Below are 23,527 nucleotides of genomic sequence, written 5' to 3'. Positions count from 1 at the left end.
TTTAAATTTGCTCTGTACCTAGTGGTACCCAATCTCCTAATTTTTATGTAATATCAAACAACCTTATCATTGTGTTCATTGCTGTCTTCTTTTATGTGCTAGCCATATGCTGTATTGTGACTACCAATTTTTGTCAACTACCATTCAAGCTGTCATTGCAATCAATCTTATATTGTTTCTGCTGTATTGTGCCTACCAATTTGTTGTCAACTACCATTTTAAGCTGTCATTGCAATCAATCATAGCTACCTATGTGCTTTAATATACTGTACCTATAATTTTCTCTCATCTTTTTTTTTTTTTTTTTTCATTCCATGTAATCTGTTATCATTTTTTTGTCTATAAATTTTGCAAGTATTTACCTCCTTAAAATTTTCTTAGATTAAGGACCTGCCCGAAACGCTGCGCGTGCTAGTGGCTTTACAAGACTGTAATTACCATAATTGTATCCTCACATTCCTTATGTACATTCTTGTATATGCATAAATAAATAAATAAATAAATCTTGAGATGATTTCGGGGCATTTTAGTGTCCCCGCGGCCCGGTCCTCGACCAGGTCTCCACCCCCAGGAAGCAGCCCGTGACAGCTGACTAACACCCAGGTACCTATTTTACTGCTAGGTAACAGGGGCATAGGGTGAAAGAAACTCTGCCCATTGCTTCTCGCCGGCGCCTGGGATCGAACCCAGGACCACAGGATCACAAGTCCCGCGTGCTGTCCGCTCGGCCGACCGGCTCCCGGTCATATCCTTGAAGTCAAGAGTCCCTCTCATCCCTGGTCCTCTCTGTTCCCACCCCATTCCCACTCATTTCCCTCTCTAACCCCCCACTCTGTTCCAATCTTCCTCCTGCCTCCACTAACCACTGACAAATTCAGAGCCAGAAAACCGTATTCTCAAATGGCCTGGTGCCTTAACGGCTGGTTGGTTTCCTGCTTGTAGTGTGGGAACTTTTCATGATTCTACGGGATTAAAACATAACTTTCAGGGAGGCCTAGATGGGCGGAGCCAGGCAGGAAATAGACCTAAGAGTATGACTTTGTATTCATTGCTTTGAGCCCTGAGAGGCGGGGCTAGGCTCTTGGCCCTTGTTGGCTTAGGACTCAAGAGGTGGAGTCCCCCAGGGTAGTGCCTGGTCAACCATTGGCCCAGCCTTCAAGATATCCAGCTTTGCTTTGAATTGATTGGGGCTCCTAGCCGAAGCCAAGCTCCAGAGGAAATCCTTAGGTCTCCCATGAGTAGTTTAAGAGAATTGGAGTTAGTGTGTCTTGGGGATTCAACTGGGGTACAGATCTGATCTGTAGGGCAAGCCATTCAACATCGTTGGCAGATTGCAGCATTTAAGGTAAAGTGTGCTGGAGTATTATGTCCATCATTAGTCATACTATTGCCTCGTAGAAGATTTTATTAGAGTAGGATATATTTTCAATTTTTATTTCAATATCTGTGATTTAAACAATAAAGTGTATTAAGGTTATTTGTGTTTAGTTATCTGTTCCCTTTGATTAATGCTGTGTTATTCATTCATATTTGTGGTTTTCATTTGCTGTGCTAGAAATTCCCGTGTTGTCCTCCAGTTTACGGATATTAGAGTTATCCATGAATCCTCAATCAGTAAAGATTACATTTTTTACTCCCAAGCATTTTACCCAGATTCCTATACCCCTTGAGTTCATGATTATTGACTTCTGCCCTTCCTGGGAGGTCAATAAAAGAATAAAAGACACATTCACAACGGTTGCAAAGGTACTCACCTACCACCAGTACTAAAAGAGCAGAAACCCCTGCACCGGAAGCTCCCCGACCCGACCCACAGAGGCCCATGCCAACAAAATATGGCCTATGAAAATTAATCTTGAACCGAAGGGGCTACCACAAACTGAGGGGAAGAAGATAAGAAGGCACCCTGATCAAGGACCAGGACGGGTCAGGCGACGCATGAGCAGGCCGGAGGTGAAACAAAACACGAGAAAGCGCACGGAACGGGACAGATGTGACGTCCACCTCGAATGCAAGCCGAAGCGGCTCCGCCAGCACCGCACGATACAAGGCGACAGTAAGAAGCATCAAAACGCAGTCCTAAAAACCCAAGAAAGGACAAGATAATCCGTTGCCAAAGAGAAGACAACCTACGAAGAGCAAGAAAATGGCGAATAGAAAAACCAGGAACGTCATACTGTCGTCGAGATGAAGCTCGCAGGTGGGACACCATCAACGAGGCCACCTGATCACCACAGAGATGGTGATACACCCGCGTCAAAATACCAGACGCGAAGAGCCAAGGAGAAGGCTGAACCAGTCACGTACAGGACCGGTCCGACCTGCCAAAAGAGGCGGAGCCACAGAAAACGCCCCGGGTTCAGACACCTATCAAGCAGTGTCTGAAAATAAAGCTGGGCCGGCCAACAAGTGACCACGAGGACTACTCTCCTAGGGAATGGAATCTAACTGAGCCAAAACCTGAAGCAACAGCTGGACCGGGAAAAGAGGAACAGGTTCCCCAACCTCGACCAGTCCTGCCGAAAGGCATTCACAGTGAATGCCTCGCAGGTGGGTAAGGGTGCCATGTAGAATGGGAGATGCCAAGACCACGCCGACGCGAAGATGTCCATTGCCAGGAGTCCATACATCCAGCAGAGCCAATGAAACGAGTCGGCGACGACCGGCCAATTCGCGAATAAAGGAACGAACTGAGACAGGCGGTCCACCAGGATGCAGGACACACCCCGGACATGAACCGCACGGCTAACCAAACCCTGAGAATCCAGCAAACGAGCCACTCGAAGGGACCAACCCCCAAAGGTCAAAGACCTAAGAGTCTTTGACCTTCGGGGGTTGACCCGTAGTTCTGGCAATGAACCACCGGAGAACAGTCCGAATGGAGCTGGATGGTAGAGCACCGAATGACCTGAACCCTCCGAAGCGCAAAAAAAGCAGACAGCCACGAATTCCCGAACCGTGCTGTGAGCCCAAGACAGACAAACCATACCATCCCCAGCCGACCTGGTGAGCAATGGTCACAAAGCCCCAGCCGAGAGATGACCCATCCGTGAACACATCGAGCGAAGGCTCGGGGAGGTGCCAAGGCACGGAACCCCGAAAACCCCAAAAAGGAAGCTGGTGACGCACTACCAACACAAGATCCCCGGAGGACGAACCCAAGAGGTGGGAGTCCCCGAAGGAACCAAACAGACAATCATCGGACCCCGCGCATTCCCTAGAGGATTCCCAGGGTCCTGAGTGTTTACTATAAGAGGACTCACGCACAGGTAATCCCAGGCAGGGTACTACTTACCGGCGCCCAAGTCTACCAAACAACTTTCTAAGAACTGAAACCCCAGGACGTGTAAACTCACAGGGACCTAGCAGGGGGAACCACCGGAAAAGGAAGAGCAGTCAGTACAAGGGGGAAAGAACCAAGGCAGGCCCCCCCACCAGATAGACAAACAAAAAGAAAAAAGAAAACTCCGCAAGAGGACAGCGTGCCCAGGCGGAACAGAGCCGGCCGCTATGACTGGTGAAAACAAGCTGCTCAGTACGCTGCGCCCCACCAGTGCAAACTGTTCCTTACCCTAAGGCAAACAAGGGAGACAGAACCCCCTAGCACACAAAGGGCTGCCAAAAACCAAGCAGTAAACGGCCTAGAAGGGGCAGAACCCAAGAGAATTGTGAAAGGGAACCCCCCAAGCCCCAAGGGCAGTACTTACAGGGCACCTAGGGAAGGAAACCCTAGGCACATGCAGCCCGAGTACTGGAGAATCACTCCCGGCTCACGCACCACCAAGAAGACAGTCACCACACGCTAGGTACAGTGCTGAAACAACCACCGGTGCTAGAGCACATAACTTCAGCCTTTAGCATCAGCCGAAGAACTGGTGGGTGGATCGCCGGCATGAGAGGTCTGGGGCTCCCCTCTCCCAGGGAGGGAGGAGCTGTGCAGACAGAGGCGGGCGACGTGTGACGTCATACTAGTTTGCTTGTTTTCTGTTGGAGAGTTCTATCTACTAGTTCGGCTTTTGGTAGCAATTTTAACCAGAATAAGGGTTTGTTTTGAGGCGCTTACATTTCTGGATGCTTGACCCGGTTGATGGCAGACAGAATGCTTCCAACCACCCGGGGGGTTTCTATAGGCCATTGCTCCCCTTGCCTCTTTAGAGGGGGCCAGGTTCTGGCTCGGGGTTCCCTGTAGGCCCAAAGAACTCCATACACATGACCGATGCCAAAGTCTAGCATATCAGCCTAGTATGCTCCGGGCAGCTCCCCCCAGACAAAATGTGTGTGTGTGTGGGTGTGGGTGTAATTACCTAAGTGTAATTACAGGATGAGAGCTACGCTCGTGATGTCCCTTCTACCCTGCACTCTCTCATATAACGCTTTGAAGCTACTGACAGTTTTGGCCTCCACCACCTTCTCACCTAACTTGTTCCAACCATCTATCACTCTGTCTGCGAAAGTGAATTTTCTTATATTTCTTCGGCATCTGTGTTTAGCTAGTTTAAATCTATGACCTCTTGTTCTTAAAGTTCCAGGTCTCAGGAAATCTTCTCTATTGATTTTATCAATTCCTGTTACTATTTTGTATGTAGTGATCATATCACCTCTTTTTCTTCTGTCTTCTAATTTTGGCATATTTAATGCCTCTAACCTCTCCTCGTATCTCTTGCCTTTCAGTTCTGGGAGCCACTTAGTAGCATGTCTTTGTACCTTTTCCAGTTTGTTGATGTGCTTCTTAAGATATGGGCTACCTACCTTGAGGCTACCTTGAGGTGCTTCCGGGGCTTAGTGTCCCCGCGGCCCGGTCGTCGACCAGGCCTCCTGGTTGCTGGACTGATCAACCAGGCTGCTCGCAGCCTGACGTATGAGTCACAGCCTGGTTGATCAGGTATCCTTTGGAGGTGCTTATGTGTGGTTGGGCTCCACACAACCGCGGCATATTCTAGCTTTGGCCTAACAAAAGTCGTGAACAATTTCTTTAGTATATCGCCATCCATGTATTTAACCCTTAAACTGCGCATGGCGTATATATACGCCCTGAGTAACATGTCCTACGGTGCGCATGGCGTATATATACGCCATAGGGTGCCAGGCCCGATTCAAATGGCCCGCAGCTACACGGGGTTCACAGTAGCTTCCTCAGGGCTCTTGTAAACAGACGCCATTTTTTTTAAAAATCGTGGACAATATTCTCAGGTGTGAGAGGCACAGTACTGTTGGAGCAACCAAGGCTGGCACACGCAGCATGAGCGAACAGCATTGCTGTTCAGCTTGTGACCACAGCATCGCCGAAAAATGTCAAAATAAATATATAATTGTTATTATTTAGCAATGACAATATTACAGATGACCCATGACTGTGATATAAATAACCAGGGTTGTGATAATAGCAGGATTGTTGTAATAATTAGCGCTGTGGGAGGAGTGATGCTGAGAGATGGAGGGAGACAGCATCGTTTACTGACTGTGTGGCTAGCTGTTATTGTTTGTATTCACCATACCAGGTCAGTGGTTCTCTATGGTGAACACAAATGTAGATACTTATATATAATGTGTGTATTAGTGTAATAACAGCAAAAGGATTATGCTGGGAGGAGCCATTTGGGTGACGAAGGTAACGTCATCTGCACGATTTGTCTAGCTGTTTAGAGGGTGGCCACTATGCTCTTTGGGCGCACTACAAGCTTAGGTGTACAGTTATGGTGCATAAAAGATGTAGATACTTATATATAATATGTGTATATAGGGTAATAACACTGCAAACAGTATTGTTGGGGGAGAAAGTTTAGTGCGTGTGACCTTGAATGAGTGAGGGAGCTGCCAGCCGCCATCTGTGTATAGCGACGACTCTTAGTGCCTGTACTAACTATATCAGCTTAGCTGTACAGTTGTGGTGAACAAAATATATACATACTTATATATAACGTCTGTATATAGTGTAATAACACCACAAATGGTATTGTTGGGAAGAAAGTTTAGTGCGTGTTGAGGGAGTGGCAGCGAGTGGCTGGCTGGTGTTTGGCGGTAACTCTTCGTTGCTTTTCGACTCTCAATACCAACTTAGTGGTTCGTTACGGTGACCAAAAGATGCAGATACTTATATATAACCTGTGTATAGAGTGTAATAGCAACAAAACTATTTGTTTATTGTTTTATAAACATAATAATTGAATCACTAATATGCACATCATACTTTTGAGTATAGCGATTATTCACCACTTTTATTATATAAATATATTACAATACACACTATTGAATAATTTTACTGCAAAAAAAAGTAAGAAAAAATCAATCGGAGACATTGAAACAATTAGGTAATAATATCTTTGTGGCAACTCCCACCTGTCAGCGCGGGTGACGCTGACCGGGTCTGACGACCGCTCTGTCAACGCCCACTTTTTGCCAGACTTCCTCGGTCAATTGCGCCCAAAATGTCACCTACGATTTTTTTTTTCCCGTGCTCAGGGGACACAAATTAACATGTTTAGAAGACGAAAAAAAAATTTTGAATTTTTTTTCTTGCGCACAGGGGTGTAAATATCCCCAGGACCCCTGAGCAGTGTAAGGGTTAAAGCATAATCAATGTCTAACAGGACATGATCACTCTTTCCCAAGGGAGGAAGGTACTGGATGTCAAATATCTCTTCTTCTTTCCTGGTGAATACTAGATCCAGTACTGACGGTACATCTCCTTCCCTCATTCTTGTAATTACCTAAGAGTAAGTGTGTAATTACCTAAGTGTAGTTACAGGATGAAAGCTACGCTCGTGGTGTCCCGTCTTCCCAGCACTCTGTCATATAATGCTTTGAAACTGCTGACGGTCTTGGCATCCACCACCTTCTCACTTAATTTGTTCCAACCGTCTACCACTCTGTTTGCAAGTGAATTTTCTTATATTTCTTCGGCATCCGTGTTTAGCTAGTTTATATCTATGACCTCTTGTTCTTAAAGTTCCAGGTCTCAGGAAATCTTCCCTGTCGATTTTATCAATTCCTGTTACTATTTTGTATGTAGTGATCATATCACCTCTTTTTCTTCTGTCTTCTAGTTTTGGCATGTTTAATGCTTCCAACCTCTCCTCGTAGCTCTTGCCCTTCAGTTCTGGGAGCCACTTCGTAGCATATCTTTGCACCTTTTCCAGTTTGTTGATGTGCTTCTTAAGATATGGGCACCACACAACAACTGCATATTCTAGCTTTGGCCTAACAAAAGTCATGAACAATTTCTTTAGTATATCGCCATCCATGTATTTAAATGCAATTCTGAAGTTAGAAAGCATCGCATAGGCTCCTTGCACAATATTCTTTATGTGGTCCTCAGGTGATAGTTTTCTATCTAGAACCACCCCTAGATCTCTTTCTTTATCAGAATTCTTTAAAGATTTCTCACATAATATATAGGTAGGTAGGTAGGGGAAGGGTGGGGGTGTGTGTGTGTAATTACCTAAGTGTAATTACCTAAGTGTAGTTACAGGATGAGAGCTACGCTCGTGGTGTCCCGTCTTCCCAGCACTCTGTCATATAACGCTTTGAAACTACTGACGGTCTTGGCCTCCACCACCTTCTCACTTAACTTGTTCCAACCGTCTACCACTCTATTTGCGAAGGTGAATTTTCTTATATTTCTTCGGCATCTGTGTTTAGCTAGTTTAAATCTATGACCTCTTGTTCTTGAAGTTCCAGGTCTCAGGAAGTCTTCCCTGTCGATTTTATCAATTCTGTTACTATTTTGTACGTAGTGATCATATCACCTCTTTTTCTTCTGTCTTCTAGTTTTGGCATATTTAATGCTTCTAACCACTCCTCGTAGCTCTTGCCCTTCAGTTCTGGGAGCCACTTAGTAGCATGTCTTTGCACCTTTTCCAGTTTGTTGATGTGCTTCTTAAGATATGGGCACCACACAACAGCTGCATATTCTAGCTTTGGCCTAACAAAAGTCATGAACAATTTCTTTAGTATATCGCCATCCATGTATTTAAATGCAATTCTGAAGTTAGAAAGCATTGCATAGGCTCCTTGCACAATATTCTTTATGTGGTCCTCAGGTGATAGTTTTCTATCTAGAACCACTCCTAGATCTCTTTCTTTATCAGAATTCTTTAAAGATTTCTCACATAATATATAGGTTGTGTGGGGTCTATGTTCTCCTATTCCACATTCCATAACATGACATTTATTAACATTAAATTCCATTTGCCAAGTGGTGCTCCATATACTTATTTTGTCCAGGTCTTCTTGAAGGGCATGACAATCATCTAAATTTCTTATCCTTCCTATTATCTTAGCATCATCAGCAAACATGTTCATATAATTCTGTATACCAACTGGTAGATCATTTATGTACACAATAAACATCACTGGTGCAAGAACTGAACCCTGTGGTACTCCACTTGTGACATTTCTCCATTCCGATACATTGCCTCTGATTACTGCCCTCATTTTTCTATCAGTCAGAAAATTTTTCATCCATGATAGAAGCTTACCTGTCACCCCTCCAATATTTTCCAGTTTCCAGAACAACCTCTTATGTGGAACTTTGTCGAAAGCCTTTTTTAGGTCCAGATAGATGCAGTCAACCCAGCCATCTCTTTCCTGTAATATCTCTGTGGCCCGATCATAGAAACTGAGTAAATTCGATACACAGGATCTTCCTGATCGAAAACCATACTGTCTGTCTGATATTATATCATTTCTCTCCAGGTGTTCTACCCATTTAGTTTTGATTAGCTTTTCCAATACTTTCACTATTACACTTGTCAATGATACAGGTCTATAATTGAGGGGGTCTTCCCTGCTGCCACTTTTGTAGATTGGAACTATGTTAGCCTGTTTCCACACGTCTGCTACGATTCCTGTACACAGGGATGCCTGAAAGATCAGGTGAAGTGGAATGCTGAGCTCAGATGCACATTCTCTCAGAACCCATGGTGAAACGCCATCTGGGCCAGCTGCTTTGTTCCTCCCGAGTTCCTTTAGCATATTTTCCACTTCGTCTCTAGACACCTCTATCCGCTCTATGTTGTTCTCTGGAATTCTTATTGTATCTGGTTCCCTAAATATTTCATTTTGTACAAACACACTTTGGAACTTTTCGTTTAGTGTTTCACACATTTCCTTTTCATCTTCCGTGAATCTATTTCCCATTTTCAACCTCTGGATATTATCCTTTACCTGCAATTTGTTGTTTATGAATTTGTAGAATAGGCCCGGTTCTGTTTTACATTTATCTGCTATCCCTTTTTCAAAATTTCTTTCTGCCTCTCTCCTTACTGCTGTATAATTGTTTCTCGCATCTTTGTATCACTGGTATGTTTGGGGGTTTGGCCTCTTCCTATATTGATTCCAATTTTGTGTCTTTTGGTCTCTTGCCCTCTCACAATTTCTGTCGAACCAATCCTGTTTTCTGGTCCTGCATCTCTGTTTTGGTATGAATGATTGTGTGCCTTCCTCGTATAGTTTTAAAAATTTGGCATACATTTCATTTACTTCTCTGCCTAGCAACAATTCTGTCAAATTGTTTGTCCAATTGTCCAAAGTGTGTGTGTGTGTGTGTGTGTGTATGTGTGTGTGTGTGTGTGTGTGTGTGTAATTACCTAAGTGTAATTACCTAAGTGTAGTTACAGGATGAGAGCTACGCTCGTGGTGTCCCGTCTTCCCAGCACTCTTTGTCATATAACGCTTTGAAACTACTGACGGTCTTGGCCTCCACCACCTTCTCACTTAACTTGTTCCAACCGTCTACCACTCTATTTGCGAAGGTGAATTTTCTTATATTTCTTCGGCATCTGTGTTTAGCTAGTTTAAATCTATGACCTCTTGTTCTTGAAGTTCCAGGTCTCAGGAAGTCTTCCCTGTCGATTTTGTCAATTCCTGTTACTATTTTGTATGTAGTGATCATATCACCTCTTTTTCTTCTGTCTTCTAGTTTTGGCATATTTAATGCTTCTAACCTCTCCTCGTAGCTCTTGCCCTTCAGTTCTGGGAGCCACTTAGTAGCATGTCTTTGCACCTTTTCCAGTTTGTTGATGTGCTTCTTAAGATATGGGCACCACACAACAGCTGCATATTCTAGCTTTGGCCTAACAAAAGTCATGAACAATTTCTTTAGTATATCACCATCCATGTATTTAAATGCAATTCTGAAGTTAGAAAGCATAGCATAGGCTCCTTGCACAATATTCTTTATGTGGTCCTCAGGTGATAGTTTTCTATCTAGAACCACTCCTAGATCTCTTTCTTTATCAGAATTCTTTAAAGATTTCTCACATAATATATAGGTTGTGTGGGGTCTATGTTCTCCTATTCCACATTCCATAACATGACATTTATTAACATTAAATTCCATTTGCCAAGTGGTGCTCCATATACTTATTTTGTCCAGGTCTTTTTGAAGGGCATGACAGTCATCTAAATTTCTTATCCTTCCTATTATCTTAGCATCATCAGCAAACATGTTCATATAATTCTGTATACCAACTGGTAGATCATTTATGTACACAATAAACATCACTGGTGCAAGAACTGAACCCTGTGGTACTCCACTTGTGACATTTCTCCATTCTGATACATTGCCTCTGATTACTGCCCTCATTTTTCTATCAGTCAGAAAATTTTTCATCCATGATAGAAGCTTACCTGTCACCTCTCCAATATTTTCCAGTTTCCAGAACAACCTCTTATGTGGAACTCTGTCAAAAGCCTTTTTTAGGTCCAGATAGATGCAGTCAACCCAACCATCTCTTTCCTGTAATATCTCTGTGGCTCGATCATAGAAACTGAGTAAATTCGATACACAGGATCTTCCAGATCGAAAACCATACTGTCTGTCTGATATTATATCATTTCTCTCTAGGTGTTCTACCCATTTAGTTTTGATTAGTTTTTCCAATACTTTCACTATTACACTTGTCAATGATACAGGTCTATAATTGAGGGGGTCTTCCCTGCTGCCACTTTTGTAGATTGGAACTATGTTAGCCTGTTTCCACCCGTCTGCTACGATTCCTGTACACAGGGATGCCTGAAAGATCAGGTGTGTGTGTGTGTGTGTGTGTGTGTGTGTGTGTGTGTGTGTGTGTGTGTGTGTGTGTGTGTGTGTGTGTAATTACCTAAGTGTAATTACCTAAGTGTAGTTACAGGATGAGAGCTACGCTCGTGGTGTCCCGTCTTCCCAGCACTCTTTGTCATATAACGCTTTGAAACTACTGACGGTCTTGGCCTCCACCACCTTCTCACTTAACTTGTTCCAACCGTCTACCACTCTATTTGCGAAGGTGAATTTTCTTATATTTCTTCGGCATCTGTGTTTAGCTAGTTTAAATCTATGACCTCTTGTTCTTGAAGTGCCAGGTCTCAGGAATCCTTCCCTGTCGATTTTATCAATTCCTGTTACTATTTTGTACGTAGTGATCATATCACCTCTTTTTCTTCTGTCTTCTAGTTTTGGCATGTTTAATGCTTCCAACCTCTCCTCGTAGCTCTTGCCCTTCAGTTCTGGGAGCCACTTCGTAGCATGTCTTTGCACCTTTTCCAGTTTGTTGATGTGCTTCTTAAGATATGGGCACCACACAACAACTGCATATTCTAGCTTTGGCCTAACAAAAGTCATGAACAATTTCTTTAGTATATCGCCATCCATGTATTTAAATGCAATTCTGAAGTTAGAAAGCATCGCATAGGCTCCTTGCACAATATTCTTTATGTGGTCCTCAGGTGATAGTTTTCTATCTAGAACCACTCCTAGATCTCTTTCTTTATCAGAATTCTTTAAAGATTTCTCACATAATATATAGGTTGTATGGGGTCTATGTTCTCCTATTCCACATTCCATAACATGACATTTATTAACATTAAATTCCATTTGCCAGGTGGTGCTCCATATACTTATTTTGTCCAGGTCTTCTTGAAGGGCATGACAATCATCTAAATTTCTTATCCTTCCTATTATCTTAGCATCATCAGCAAACATGTTCATATAATTCTGTATACCAACTGGTAGATCATTTATGTACACAATAAACATCACTGGTGCAAGAACTGAACCCTGTGGTACTCCACTTGTGACATTTCTCCATTCCGATACATTGCCTCTGATTACTGCCCTCATTTTTCTATCAGTCAGAAAATTTTTCATCCATGATAGAAGCTTACCTGTCACCCCTCCAATATTTTCCAGTTTCCAGAACAACCTCTTATGTGGAACTCTGTCGAAAGCCTTTTTTAGGTCCAGATAGATGCAGTCAACCCAGCCATCTCTTTCCTGTAATATCTCTGTGGCCCGATCATAGAAACTGAGTAAATTCGATACACAGGATCTTCCTGATCGAAAACCATACTGTCTGTCTGATATTATATCATTTCTCTCCAGGTTTTCTACCCATTTAGTTTTGATTAGCTTTTCCAATACTTTCACTATTACACTTGTCAATGATACAGGTCTATAATTGAGGGGGTCTTCCCTGCTGCCACTTTTGTAGATTGGAACTATGTTAGCCTGTTTCCACACGTCTGCTACGATTCCTGTACACAGGGATGCCTGAAAGATCAGGTGAAGTGGAATGCTGAGCTCAGATGCACATTCTCTCAGAACCCATGGTGAAACGCCATCTGGGCCAGCTGCTTTGTTCCTCCCGAGCTCCTTTAGCATATTTTCCACTTCATCTCTAGACACCTCTATCCGCTCTATGTTGTTCTCTGGAATTCTTATTGTGTCTGGTTCTCTGAAGATTTCATTTTGTACAAACACACTTTGGAACTTTTCATTTAATGTTTCACACATTTCCTTTCATTTTCCATGAATCTGTTTCCCATTTTCAACCTCTGGATATTATCCTTTACCTGCAATTTGTTGTTTATGAATTTGTAGAATAGGCCCGGTTCTGTTTTACATTTATCTGCTATCCCTTTTTCAAAATTTCTTTCTGCCTCTCTCCTTACTGCTGTATAGTTGTTTCTCGCATCTTTGTATCGCTGGTATGTTTGGGGGTTTGGCCTCTTCCTATACTGATTCCATTTTTGTGTCTTTTGGTCTCTTGCCCTCTCACAATTTCTGTCGAACCAATCCTGTTTTCTGGTCCTGCATCTCTGTTTTGGTATGAATGTTTGTGTGCCTTCCTCGTATAGTTTTAAAAATTTGGCATACATTTCATTTACTTCCCTGCCTACCAACAATTCTGTCCAATTACACTCATTAAAAAAATTTCGAAGTTCCCCATAGTTGCCTCTCTTTAAATCGAGTTTATCAACTGTTTCATTGTCCCCATTTTCTTCTAGATGATATCTTAAAGCATATTTAATGTCTAACAGGACGTGATCACTCTTTCCCAAGGGAGGAAGGTACTGGATGTCAAAAATCTCTTCTTCTTTCCTGGTGAATACTAGATCCAGTACTGACGGTACATCTCCTTCCCTCATTCTTGTGGCTTGCTTTATGTGTTGATACAAGAATGTCTCCAGAATGAGGTTCACAAATCTGCATGTCCAAAAGTCCTCCGTTCTTGCTTCATAGGCCTCCCAGTCTATTGCTCTAAAGTTGAAGTCCCCCAGTATCAACAGTCGTGATTTATCTTTATCTGCTTGTACAATAATATCTCTCATGACCATTATGAGGCCCTCTCGTTTGTCATCCAGTTCTTCCTTTGTCCACGTGTTGCTTGCTGGTGGGCTGTATGTATTTACAATTATCAGGTTATCATCCTGATTCCAGACCTGCAATGCCATTATGTCAATATCTCGAGGGTTTTCAAATATTAACTCTTTTACCTTCAGGTGTTTTTTCACCAGTACAGCCACTCCTCCTCCCTTCCTAGTTTTCCTGTCACGTCTCCAAACTGAGTAGCCTCTTGGGAATATGACTTCATTTATTATATTTCCTTCAAGTTTCGTTTCTGATAATGCAACAATATCTGGGACCCTAAGCTGGATTATATCTTGCAACTCCAAAGTTTTTGACCTCACTCCATCTATGTTGGTATATACAATTTTCAGGAACATGTTCCCTTTTCCTTTGCTCTTTACTCCCCCTTCCACTACTGATCTTGTTGCTTTGTTTTTATGTACCATTTCACAAGCTTTCCAGTCCCTGTCACTTTGTAAAAAAAAGAATTTCTGTCTTCTTCATTTCTATCCCCATTTAGACGTTTTGCCTCAATTAAGTTCATTTTCAGCTTTTCTCTGTCTTCCTTGGAGAGGTCTTGTCTTATTGACCAAAATTTGCCAACCTCATCACTCTGCAGTTTCCTGGCATTTCTTAGCACTTCCATCATGTTTTTCACACCATTAAACGTCACCCTTAAGGGGCGGTTCTTTTCTTTCTCATATTTTCCTATTCTTCTAAAATCACTGACATTTTCCTTTGAGCCTTCTCCTAAACCTACTATTTTCTCTATGATTTTCATCTCTTCTGCCGCTCGGTCCACCCTAGATGAAATTTCCTTCTCTAAACATCCAAAAATGATTATGGACTTAGTTCTATCTGCAGTGTTTTGTACCAGTTTACTGTTGGTAACCAGTTCTTTCCTAATTGCTTGCCTAATTTCTGCTTCTTGTTGGTCATTTCTGGTTTTGACTTCTAAACACACTTCTTTGATAGTCTCTCTCTCTTTTACAACTTCAGCATATGTCGCTTTTATTTCTTCTTTATACTTTTCTAGTTCTTTATTCACCTCCTCTATGTGAGTTGACAGTGAAGTTTCCAGTTGGAGATCCTTACCTAACTCTATGTTAGCCCTTAGGCTTGCTTGGAGTTGTTCACCATATGAGTCTATCTTCTTGTTTATTTCTTCAAAGTCACCACACTTCACTTTCCATGCCTCATTTTCTTTCACTAGTTCCTTGATTTGCTCCTCCTGATTTGTTACCTTGTCTGTTAATGCAGTAATAATCTTACCTTGTTGAAGCATACTCCCTTTTAGAGTGCAAAGCTCACTCCAAAGAGCTCCATTGTCCTTTCTAATTTAAGCACTTTTTCTTCATACTTCTTTTGCATGTCCTCAATTATCTCTAACCTGCCAAGAACACCTCCTTTCCTTATATCTTGTGTTGAGAATCCTTTGAAACCATCATCTGATGGTGTGTCTACCTTCTCAGTGGGGGTGGTGGCGGCGGCCATCTTTGATTTTGTTCTAGACCAAAACAAACTTTTCCACTCGGCTATTTTCACTCAGTTTTACTTGTTTATTGTATTTTATTTGCTTTTACTCTTCCCTGAACCTTTATGTAACCTGGGACACCACTGTAGCCCTCAACCTGTGCCCAATACTTAGGTAATTCGATATTTCCAGGAGCTTGCTGCAGTGTGACTTCTGCCTCCTCCAGCTTCACCTCCGCGTGTGTGTGTGTGTGTGTGTGTGTGTGTGTGTGTGTGTGTGTGTGTGTGTGTGTGTGTGTGTGTGTATCATTAAGTTTTGGAATACTCACAGATGCATGATGTAATACATGACAGCCCAAGCCTCCATGTGAACACCCTTTGTCTGGATGAAGTGGTAATTAACTCCATGGAAGAGTAAACTAAATGATTTAATCACCACCAGAAATCCCATCAAATAATGGATCTTGAAAACAGGATCTCTGCAAAAGACAACAAAAACACAAGTTATAGACATTATAAAAGCAGGTTATGTGCTGATTCATTAATCCAGTACATTAAATGTCTTCATCTCTACTAATTCTGAATCCTTAATACTTAGGCTGCAGCATTCACAGACACAACTACTGTGGAAAAAAATCCAGTGTTGAATGTAATGAAACGCCCTTTTCTGGGCGAGACCCGGAGGCTCCCCGGGGCTTACTAGGCTGATATGCTAATGTCAGCATCAGTCATGAGTATGAAGTTCTTTGGGCCTACCAGGGACCACGAGCCTGAACCTGGGCCCCCCCCTCTAGAGAGGCAAGGGGAGCAATGGCCTATAAAACCTCCCGTGTGATTGGAAGCATTCTATGTCTGCCATCGACTGGGTCAGGCACCCAGAAAGGTAAGCGTCCCAAAACAAACCCCTATTCTGGTAAAAATTGCAACCAAAAAGTCGAATGAGTGAATAAAACTCCCTAAACAAAAACTAGCAAACTAACATGACGTCACCCATCGCCGCGCCGCCATCTGAGCAGCTACCCCCTCCCCAGGAGGGGGAAGGGGGAGCCCCAGATCTTCCGCGCCGGCGATCCACACCCCCACTTCTGAGGCAGGATGTCATAACGCGTGAAAAACGGCTGACCGGGAGGGAGGAAGGGATGCCGGGGAGCCTCCGGGTCTCACCCAGAAAATGGCGTTTCATTACATTCAACGCTGGTTTTCTGGAAAGAACCCCTAACGGCTCCCCAGAGCTAACTCCCCACAGAGGAAGAATAGGGACTAATCTGAGAGGCGGTCGCTGCTCACTCCTAAACCCGAAGCCGAGACAACTGGCTGCATCCTCCGATCCAAGCAACACAGGCACGACCAACCCCAGAGGAGTGAACAAGGCAAAGAGCAGCCAGGACCCTGTTCGAACGCCAAAATCCCCACACCCGAATGTCCGCCAAGACTCAGTCCCAAAGAAGGGCAGCATGAGCCGCGAACGTCACGGGCACGGGGATAGACTGCAGGCTGGACCAGCCTTAACACTATCGCTCTCTTTGGACACCCCTCGTGTCAAATATAAAAAATATTTGTATAAAACTCATTTTCTATCCGATTAACTTCGGCATAGTTTCAAAATGAGCGCCTTTAGAGGGCACACAATTTGATATCAACATGAAAGATGTAACACAAAACTTGATGTCAGAACACTTGAAAGATTAAAAATACGTTTTTGGTCCAAAATTTTAAAATATTTGTTAAAATTCTATTTATTGTGCTATTATTTTGGGACTAGATTTAACATGCACGCCATTACATTGCGAACAATTTGATACTAAAATTAAAGATTTAACACAAAATTTTATGTCAGAACACTGGAAAGATATAAATAATTTTGTGATGATGAGTGTCCAAAATTAAAATACAGTATTTGTTAACATTCTTGTTATTGCTTTATTATTATGAGACTAGTTTTAAAATACGCGCCTTTATATTGCGAACAATTTGATACCAAAATGAGCGACGTAACACGAAAATTGATGTTATTAAACCGAACGAGTATACACATTAGGTTGCGGGTGTGATAATTGGTTCTCGTTCACAGGTAACTTCAGTCTTTGCTAAGGGAGTCATGCTGGGCTTTTGGACAATTTATGCATATACACCTGCAGGGAATTTAATTGTGAACATGGTGATACCAAAACGAACGAGGTAGCACGAGAATTAAGGTGAGAAAACTGAAACGAGTATACACATTTTACTGATTTTGTGCATTCACGGGTAACTTTCCGCGAATTTAGGCTTTGATATGGGGAGTCAAGCTTGGCTTTTGGACCTTATATGCATATACACCTGTAGGGAATTCTATTGTAAACACAATGATACCAAAACGAGCGACATAGCACAAGAATTTAGGTGAGAAAACTGAAACGAGTATGCACATTTAGTGTCGCTGAACGCTCGCCCGCTTGCTTGTTCGCACTGTCAGGCCTACTTCGTGCATACGCGCGAAGTGTACTGCCCGGGGCGCAATACTGTTAATAACCCTGCGGATGACCTGGGAGACCCGCACCTGCGAACAGGGAAGAAGGGAAACCGGATCAACCCAAAGCACGTCCACAGACACAGAAGCCGTGGCGCGCCAATAATGGCGTAGAGCCACAACTGGGCACAAAACATGATGCACCCCGGCCAAACCAACAAAGCATCAACAGCCCAGGGACCCCCCTTCGGAAAGCAGCAGTCTCATCCTTCACCAGAAAAGAAGAGAAGGCTGCAGGAGAACAAAACGATCACCTCGACCAAAGGAGCAGAAACCGCAGCGCCGGAGAAGAGCATGAAGCTCACCAACCCGACCCCCAGAGGCTAATGCCAACAGGAAAAGACCCCCCGAGAAACAAACCGGAACCGAAGGGGCCACAAGAAACCGAGGAGAAGAAAAGAGCACCCAGTCCAACTACCAGGACGACTCAGACGGCTCATGAGCAGGCCGGAGGCGAACCAACGCACTAGACAGCTTGCGGAACGGCGCAGAAGCAACATCAACACCGAACTCAAGCAGAAGGGGCTCTGCCAGCGCCGCACTGAAACAAGGCGACAGTATGCGGCAAAATGACGGCCCCGAACACCTCATAAGAGAAGGACAAGACCACGCCAACAAAACACAGCTACCTAAGAAGGAACAGAAAGAAAAAGGAAGGACCTCCAAAATACCCCACACTGCCGCCAAAAAGAAGCACGCAGGTGGGACACCATCAATGAAGCCACCTGACCACCAACAGAAGGCAGGACTCCAGGCAGAGCCGAACCAGCCCCGCTACGGACCAAACGAGCCATAGAAACGGCGGAGCCGCGGGAAGATCTTGGGTGCGACCACTGAACAGGCAGAACTTGAAACCCAAACCAGCAAAGGAGATGGAACATCCCAACGCCAGTGAGCACGCCAGGAGGTCCGAGACCACGGCCCCGACTGACACATGAAAGAAGGGACACAGCGAAATGCGGAAAAAGCCAACAGGCAGGGAAAGCCAGGAACCAGATATCCAAGCCTGGCAAAGGAGTCAAAAGGCGGACAGCAAACGGGAACGAAAGGCACACCAACAACACACAGTCGTTGGTCAGGTCCCAACACAAGACCAAACCAAAAAAAGTGCAAGGGGCGCCACCAGACCAGCACCCGAACCAAGCGGTATGAGCTAAGAGGAGACAACGGGAAGGAAACCGAAGGACAGTGGGAGACAGAAGAACCAGAGTGGACAACAACACCAGACCCACATGAGGAAATGAGAGGGTAGACAAAGACAGACCAAGAAACACAAGGGGTACACGTACCAGGGGACACAGGTGGAACGGATGCCCAATGAGCAAAAGAAATGACAGAAGGATTCCAGCGTCAGAGTAGGAGACAAATGGAATGCATGAGGAAGGAATGTGGTGGAGGCAGACCCCACACATAGAGTCAAGCGTAGATACAACAGAGCTCAGTAGGCTCAGGAAGCTGGACCCAAGCCGAACGACAGGAGACACCAAAAAGCCAGAGCGCAACCCCCGCAAACACAACGAGGGAAGCACAACAAGCACAAGGGCCCCTGTAAATGGCAGGTGAGTGACAGAGAGGCAGGACTAAAGAGCCAAAACTCAACCCCAGCAAGCACAACTAGGTTATCTTGAGGTTATCTTGAGATGATTTCGGGGCTTTAGTGTCCCTGCGGCCCGGTCCTCGATCAGGCCTCCACTCCCAGGAAGCAGTCCGTGACAGCTACCTAACACCCAGGTACCTATTTTACTGCTAGGTAACAGGGGCATAGAGTGAAAGAAACTCAGCCCATTGTTTCTAGCCGGCGCCCGGGATCGAACCCGGGGCCACAGGATCACAAGTCCAGCGTGCTGTCTGCTCGGCCTGACCGGCTCCCTAAGAAGAAAGAAGGTGAAGGTGAAGAAAAGTAGGGGAGTAGAGAGAACCCAACATACCTGGAAGAGCTAAGCCAGTTACGTCAAGGCGGGCAAGGTATGAGTGACCCAGAGAAGATCATTGTAATAAATAGGACAGACAAACAAGGTAAGAGTCCAAGGGTTGACAGACGGTAATCCCCTAGTTCGAGGAGCTGGTCATTGGAGACAGTTAAGCAAGTCCCAGCTGCATCCAGGATCAAGTGACAGGATGAACAACCCAACGGGTTCCCCTCCTATTGGAGAGTGTTGAACACGCCACTATGGCAGTATGCCCACTCACAGGATGAGTGGGCACACCGCCACAGCAGCATGTAAGAAAATACAATATTTTTGCGCAATAAACTTGCCCCTGGGGCAAAAGTTATAATAAATAAATAAAAAAAAAAAATTAGGAAGGCCCCCAGGAGGAAAACACGCAAGAGCCAAACAAAACGCCACAACCAACCCGAACACGCATCCTCAGTAACAAAACCGCATCAAAATGTCACCGCATAACATCTTGACACAGTAACATGTACCTCATAACAGTCACCACCACCATTATACCTCGTAACCTAGTGGAGGTGGAGCCTCGGGACTGACTCAAGCATGGATTGAACATGCATACAAGTGGGACTGGATGGGTACAATAAGGAGTTGCCCTGCATGGGCCAAGAGGTCCCCTGCGGGCACTTGTGTTCTGCCATTCTCACATTCGCACCCCCAAAGACCATGAACCAACGCCTGGCCGAAAAAGATGCCAGACCACATCAACTCACTTGCAGAACGTAGGCACGAACGTGTCACGACACAACGTAGCCGAGAAGATTCCGGGAGCACCGCCAGAGGAAGAAGGCCAGAGTCTCACATGCAGAAGTGGAGGGGAGAGGTGATGGAGGCACCCCATACCCATAACACAGGGAAAAACTTCGGCGCCCTCCCCATAGCTGCAAGCCAGAACACCCCAGTAGCCATGGGGCATGAACTGGAGAATGGAGAAGAGGTAGAGGTGAAGCACCCGAGAGAAAAGGACGGAAAACACCAGCACTCGTGCACACCGCCCAGACCAAAATAACGCACGCCCACTCCCATGGTGGCAAGGCGCCAACAAGGACTATTTTACAAGAAAAGTAGCCCAAAAAGTTCGTGACCCGAGGGATTTGTGCAGGAGCAGAAACAGCCTAGCTCATGGGAACAGGAGCCAAAAAACAGGAAGCAACGACATACATAGCCGGTATACTTAAAGAAGACAAGGAACCTAACCGGCAATCCAATTGGGCTACAAGTAGCCCAATCCGGCACCCCGGACAAGGAATATGGGAAGAAAACGAACAGTGCAGAGATCGAGCACTGAGAAAAAATACAGGAACAAAAGATCGAGACAGGGCCAAAAACCAAGAATAAGCCCAGAAGAGGACCAACAAGCCCTAGAAAGGACCGGAGGGAAGCCACATCGAAAGATGAGAGACGTTCCAATAATACGGGAAGTAGCGAAAAACATTCGCAAACCTTTGAGAACCACAGAAGCAAGCACAAATCACAAAGGCACACAAAAACACAGCCGCACTCGAGACCAAAATTCATGCAGAACCCCACGAAGAGGGGACATGACGGGGAAGTCCGGTCCCAAAAAGAGGGGGAAATAAACGGAAAAGGACACTCACCAATAGGACGGAACCAACGGACTCGAGGAACAAGGAAACGAGCCCGGGGAGGGGCCGATGCCCAACAACTCATACGAAGAGGGGCAAGGAAGAAACCCACTCCGCGTAACCGCAAACCCCGCTCAGAGGGTAGAACAACCCTGGCAGGGTTCAACGGGGCCCGAGACCCCCAAGGCAGCCCCTCCCCAGCCCCGGGAACCCACACGGCAGGCCCCGGGGCTGAACCGTCCCCCCAAAGCCCCGGCCTTACAAGAAATAACCAGGGCAGGTGCGAAAGTACTAAAGATGGGAGCCCACTGCAGACTCATACAACACGGCTGGAGGAACGGGCTCAAATGCCCCCGTCGCTACTCCGAAAGGGGATTTCCCCGAGACTGCCCGAGTCTCAAAACCAACAAGGCCCCGCCCCGACCCCGAACCCACAGACAGTAAAAACCCGGATGCAGGGAGAAGGGGGAGGGGGGGTAGGAACCAGACCACAACAGGGGTTATCTATCTTGAGGTTATCTTGAGATGATTTCGGGGCATTTTAGTGTCCCCGCGGCCCGGTCCTCGTCCAGACCTCCACCCCCAGGAAGCAGCCTGTGACAGCTGATAGGTAACAGGGGCATAGGGTGAAAGAAACTGCCCATTGTTTCTCGCTGGCCCTTGGGATCGAACCCAGGACCACAGGATCACAAGTCCCACGTGATGTCCGCTCGGCCGACTGGCTCCCTTTCCCCCTTGGGGAAAGACAAGGGGGGCAGTGGAGGAAACCGAAGCCACCAACACCCCCAAGCCCCGACACGCCAACCAAAACGGGGCAGCCTCGGGGCTTCCGGGCAGCAACCACTACAGCGTTGCCACTATCAAAACTCAACCTGCAATGCCAGTGCTGCCTGTACCCACATAGTCAGCATAAGACAGGGTAACCAAGTCACAAACAAGCAACAAAACTCGCAGGACTCTGGACCGAAGGTGCCACTGACCTCACAGGCTGCAGATGGAGGCAAAGACTCATGAGAGTCACACTGAGACAAGGGGACAGAGCAACGCACAAATTCGCACGAAACGAGGGGGGACTCCGGGGTCACATCCATTGGACTCGCGCATCCCTTAGGGGATTCCCAGGGTGGTGAGCGTTTACTCTAAGAGGACTCGCGCTCAGGTAATCCCAGGCAGGGTACTGCTAACCGGCGCCCATGGCTACCAAACAACTTTCTAAAAACTGAACCCCCAGGACGTGTACACTCACGGGGACCTAGCAGGGGGGAACCACCAGAAAACGAAGTGTACTCATTACAAAAGGGGGAAAGAGCCGAGGCAGATCCCCCCACCAGGTAGACAAACAAAACGAAAAAAGAAAACCCCGCAAGAGGACAGCATACTCAGGTGAAACAGAGCCGGCCGCTATGATTGGTGAAAACAAGCTGTGCAGTACCCTGCGCCCCACCAGTGCAAACTGCCCCTTAACCCAAGATGAACAAGGGAGACAGAACAACCTAGCACACAAAGGGCTGCTGAAAACCAAGCAGTAAATGGCCTAGCAGAGGCAGAACCCAAGGGACTTGTGGAAGGGAACCCCAAGCCCCAAGGGCAGTACTTACAAGGCACATAGGGCACATACTTGCTGGAAACCCTAGGCGCATGCAGCCTGAGTACTGGAGAATCACTCCCGACTCACTCACCACCTAAAAGACAGTCACCACACGCTACTTACAATGCTGAAACAACCACTGGAGCCAGAGCACATGACTTCAGCCTTTAGCATCAGCCAAAGAACTGGGATGTGGATCGCCAGCGCGGGAGGTCTGAGGCTCCCCCTTTCCCCTCACAGAGAAAGGGGGAGCTGCGCAGCCGACGGCGCGGCGACGGGTGACATCATATTAGTTTGCTAGTTTTTGTTTGGGGAGTTCAATTCACTCGTTCGGCATTTTGGTTGCAATTTTCTCCAAAATAGGGGTTTGTTTTGGGACGCTTACCTTTCTGGGTGCATGACCCGGTCGATAGCAGACATAGAATGCTTCCATCCACACGGGGGTTTCTATAGGCCATTGCTCCCCTTGCCTCTCTAGATTGGACCAGGTTCTGGCTCGTGGTTCTCGGTGCCCATAAGAACTCCATACACATGACTGATGCCAAAGTCTGACATTAGCATATCAGCCTAGTAAGCTCCGGGAAGCCGTAGTGGCTCCCCTAGAAAAACACCGAACGGGGGGAAGGGAGGGTTGCCGGAGAGCCTCAGGGTCTCACCCAGAAAATGGTGTTTCATTACAGTCAACGCTGGTTTTCTGGGGGGAGCCCCTTTGGCTACCCTGGAGCTAACTACCAAAAGCAAAGGACACAAGAGGGATAAACCCAGGAGGAGAAAAACCACGCGCCAGAACCCTAAAGCAAAAATCGA

At 45.6% G+C, this 23,527-nt stretch overlaps 1 protein-coding gene across 1 annotated transcript in view; it reads right to left on the bottom strand.

Annotated features, from left to right (window-relative positions):
• Positions 1–23,527, bottom strand: part of LOC123762720 (protein GPR107) — a 158,114-nt gene that overhangs the window by 54,576 nt on the left and 80,011 nt on the right. The window contains exon 9 of the mRNA XM_045749433.2: positions 15,412–15,561. Coding sequence (XP_045605389.2) covers positions 15,412–15,561 — 150 coding nt within the window. The remainder of the gene's footprint in view (positions 1–15,411; positions 15,562–23,527) is intronic.

The sequence above is a fragment of the Procambarus clarkii genome, chromosome 27 (genome assembly GCF_040958095.1).
Source record: "Procambarus clarkii isolate CNS0578487 chromosome 27, FALCON_Pclarkii_2.0, whole genome shotgun sequence".
Classification (NCBI taxonomy): domain Eukaryota; kingdom Metazoa; phylum Arthropoda; class Malacostraca; order Decapoda; family Cambaridae; genus Procambarus; species Procambarus clarkii.
This window is presented reverse-complemented; position numbering and strand designations above follow the sequence as displayed.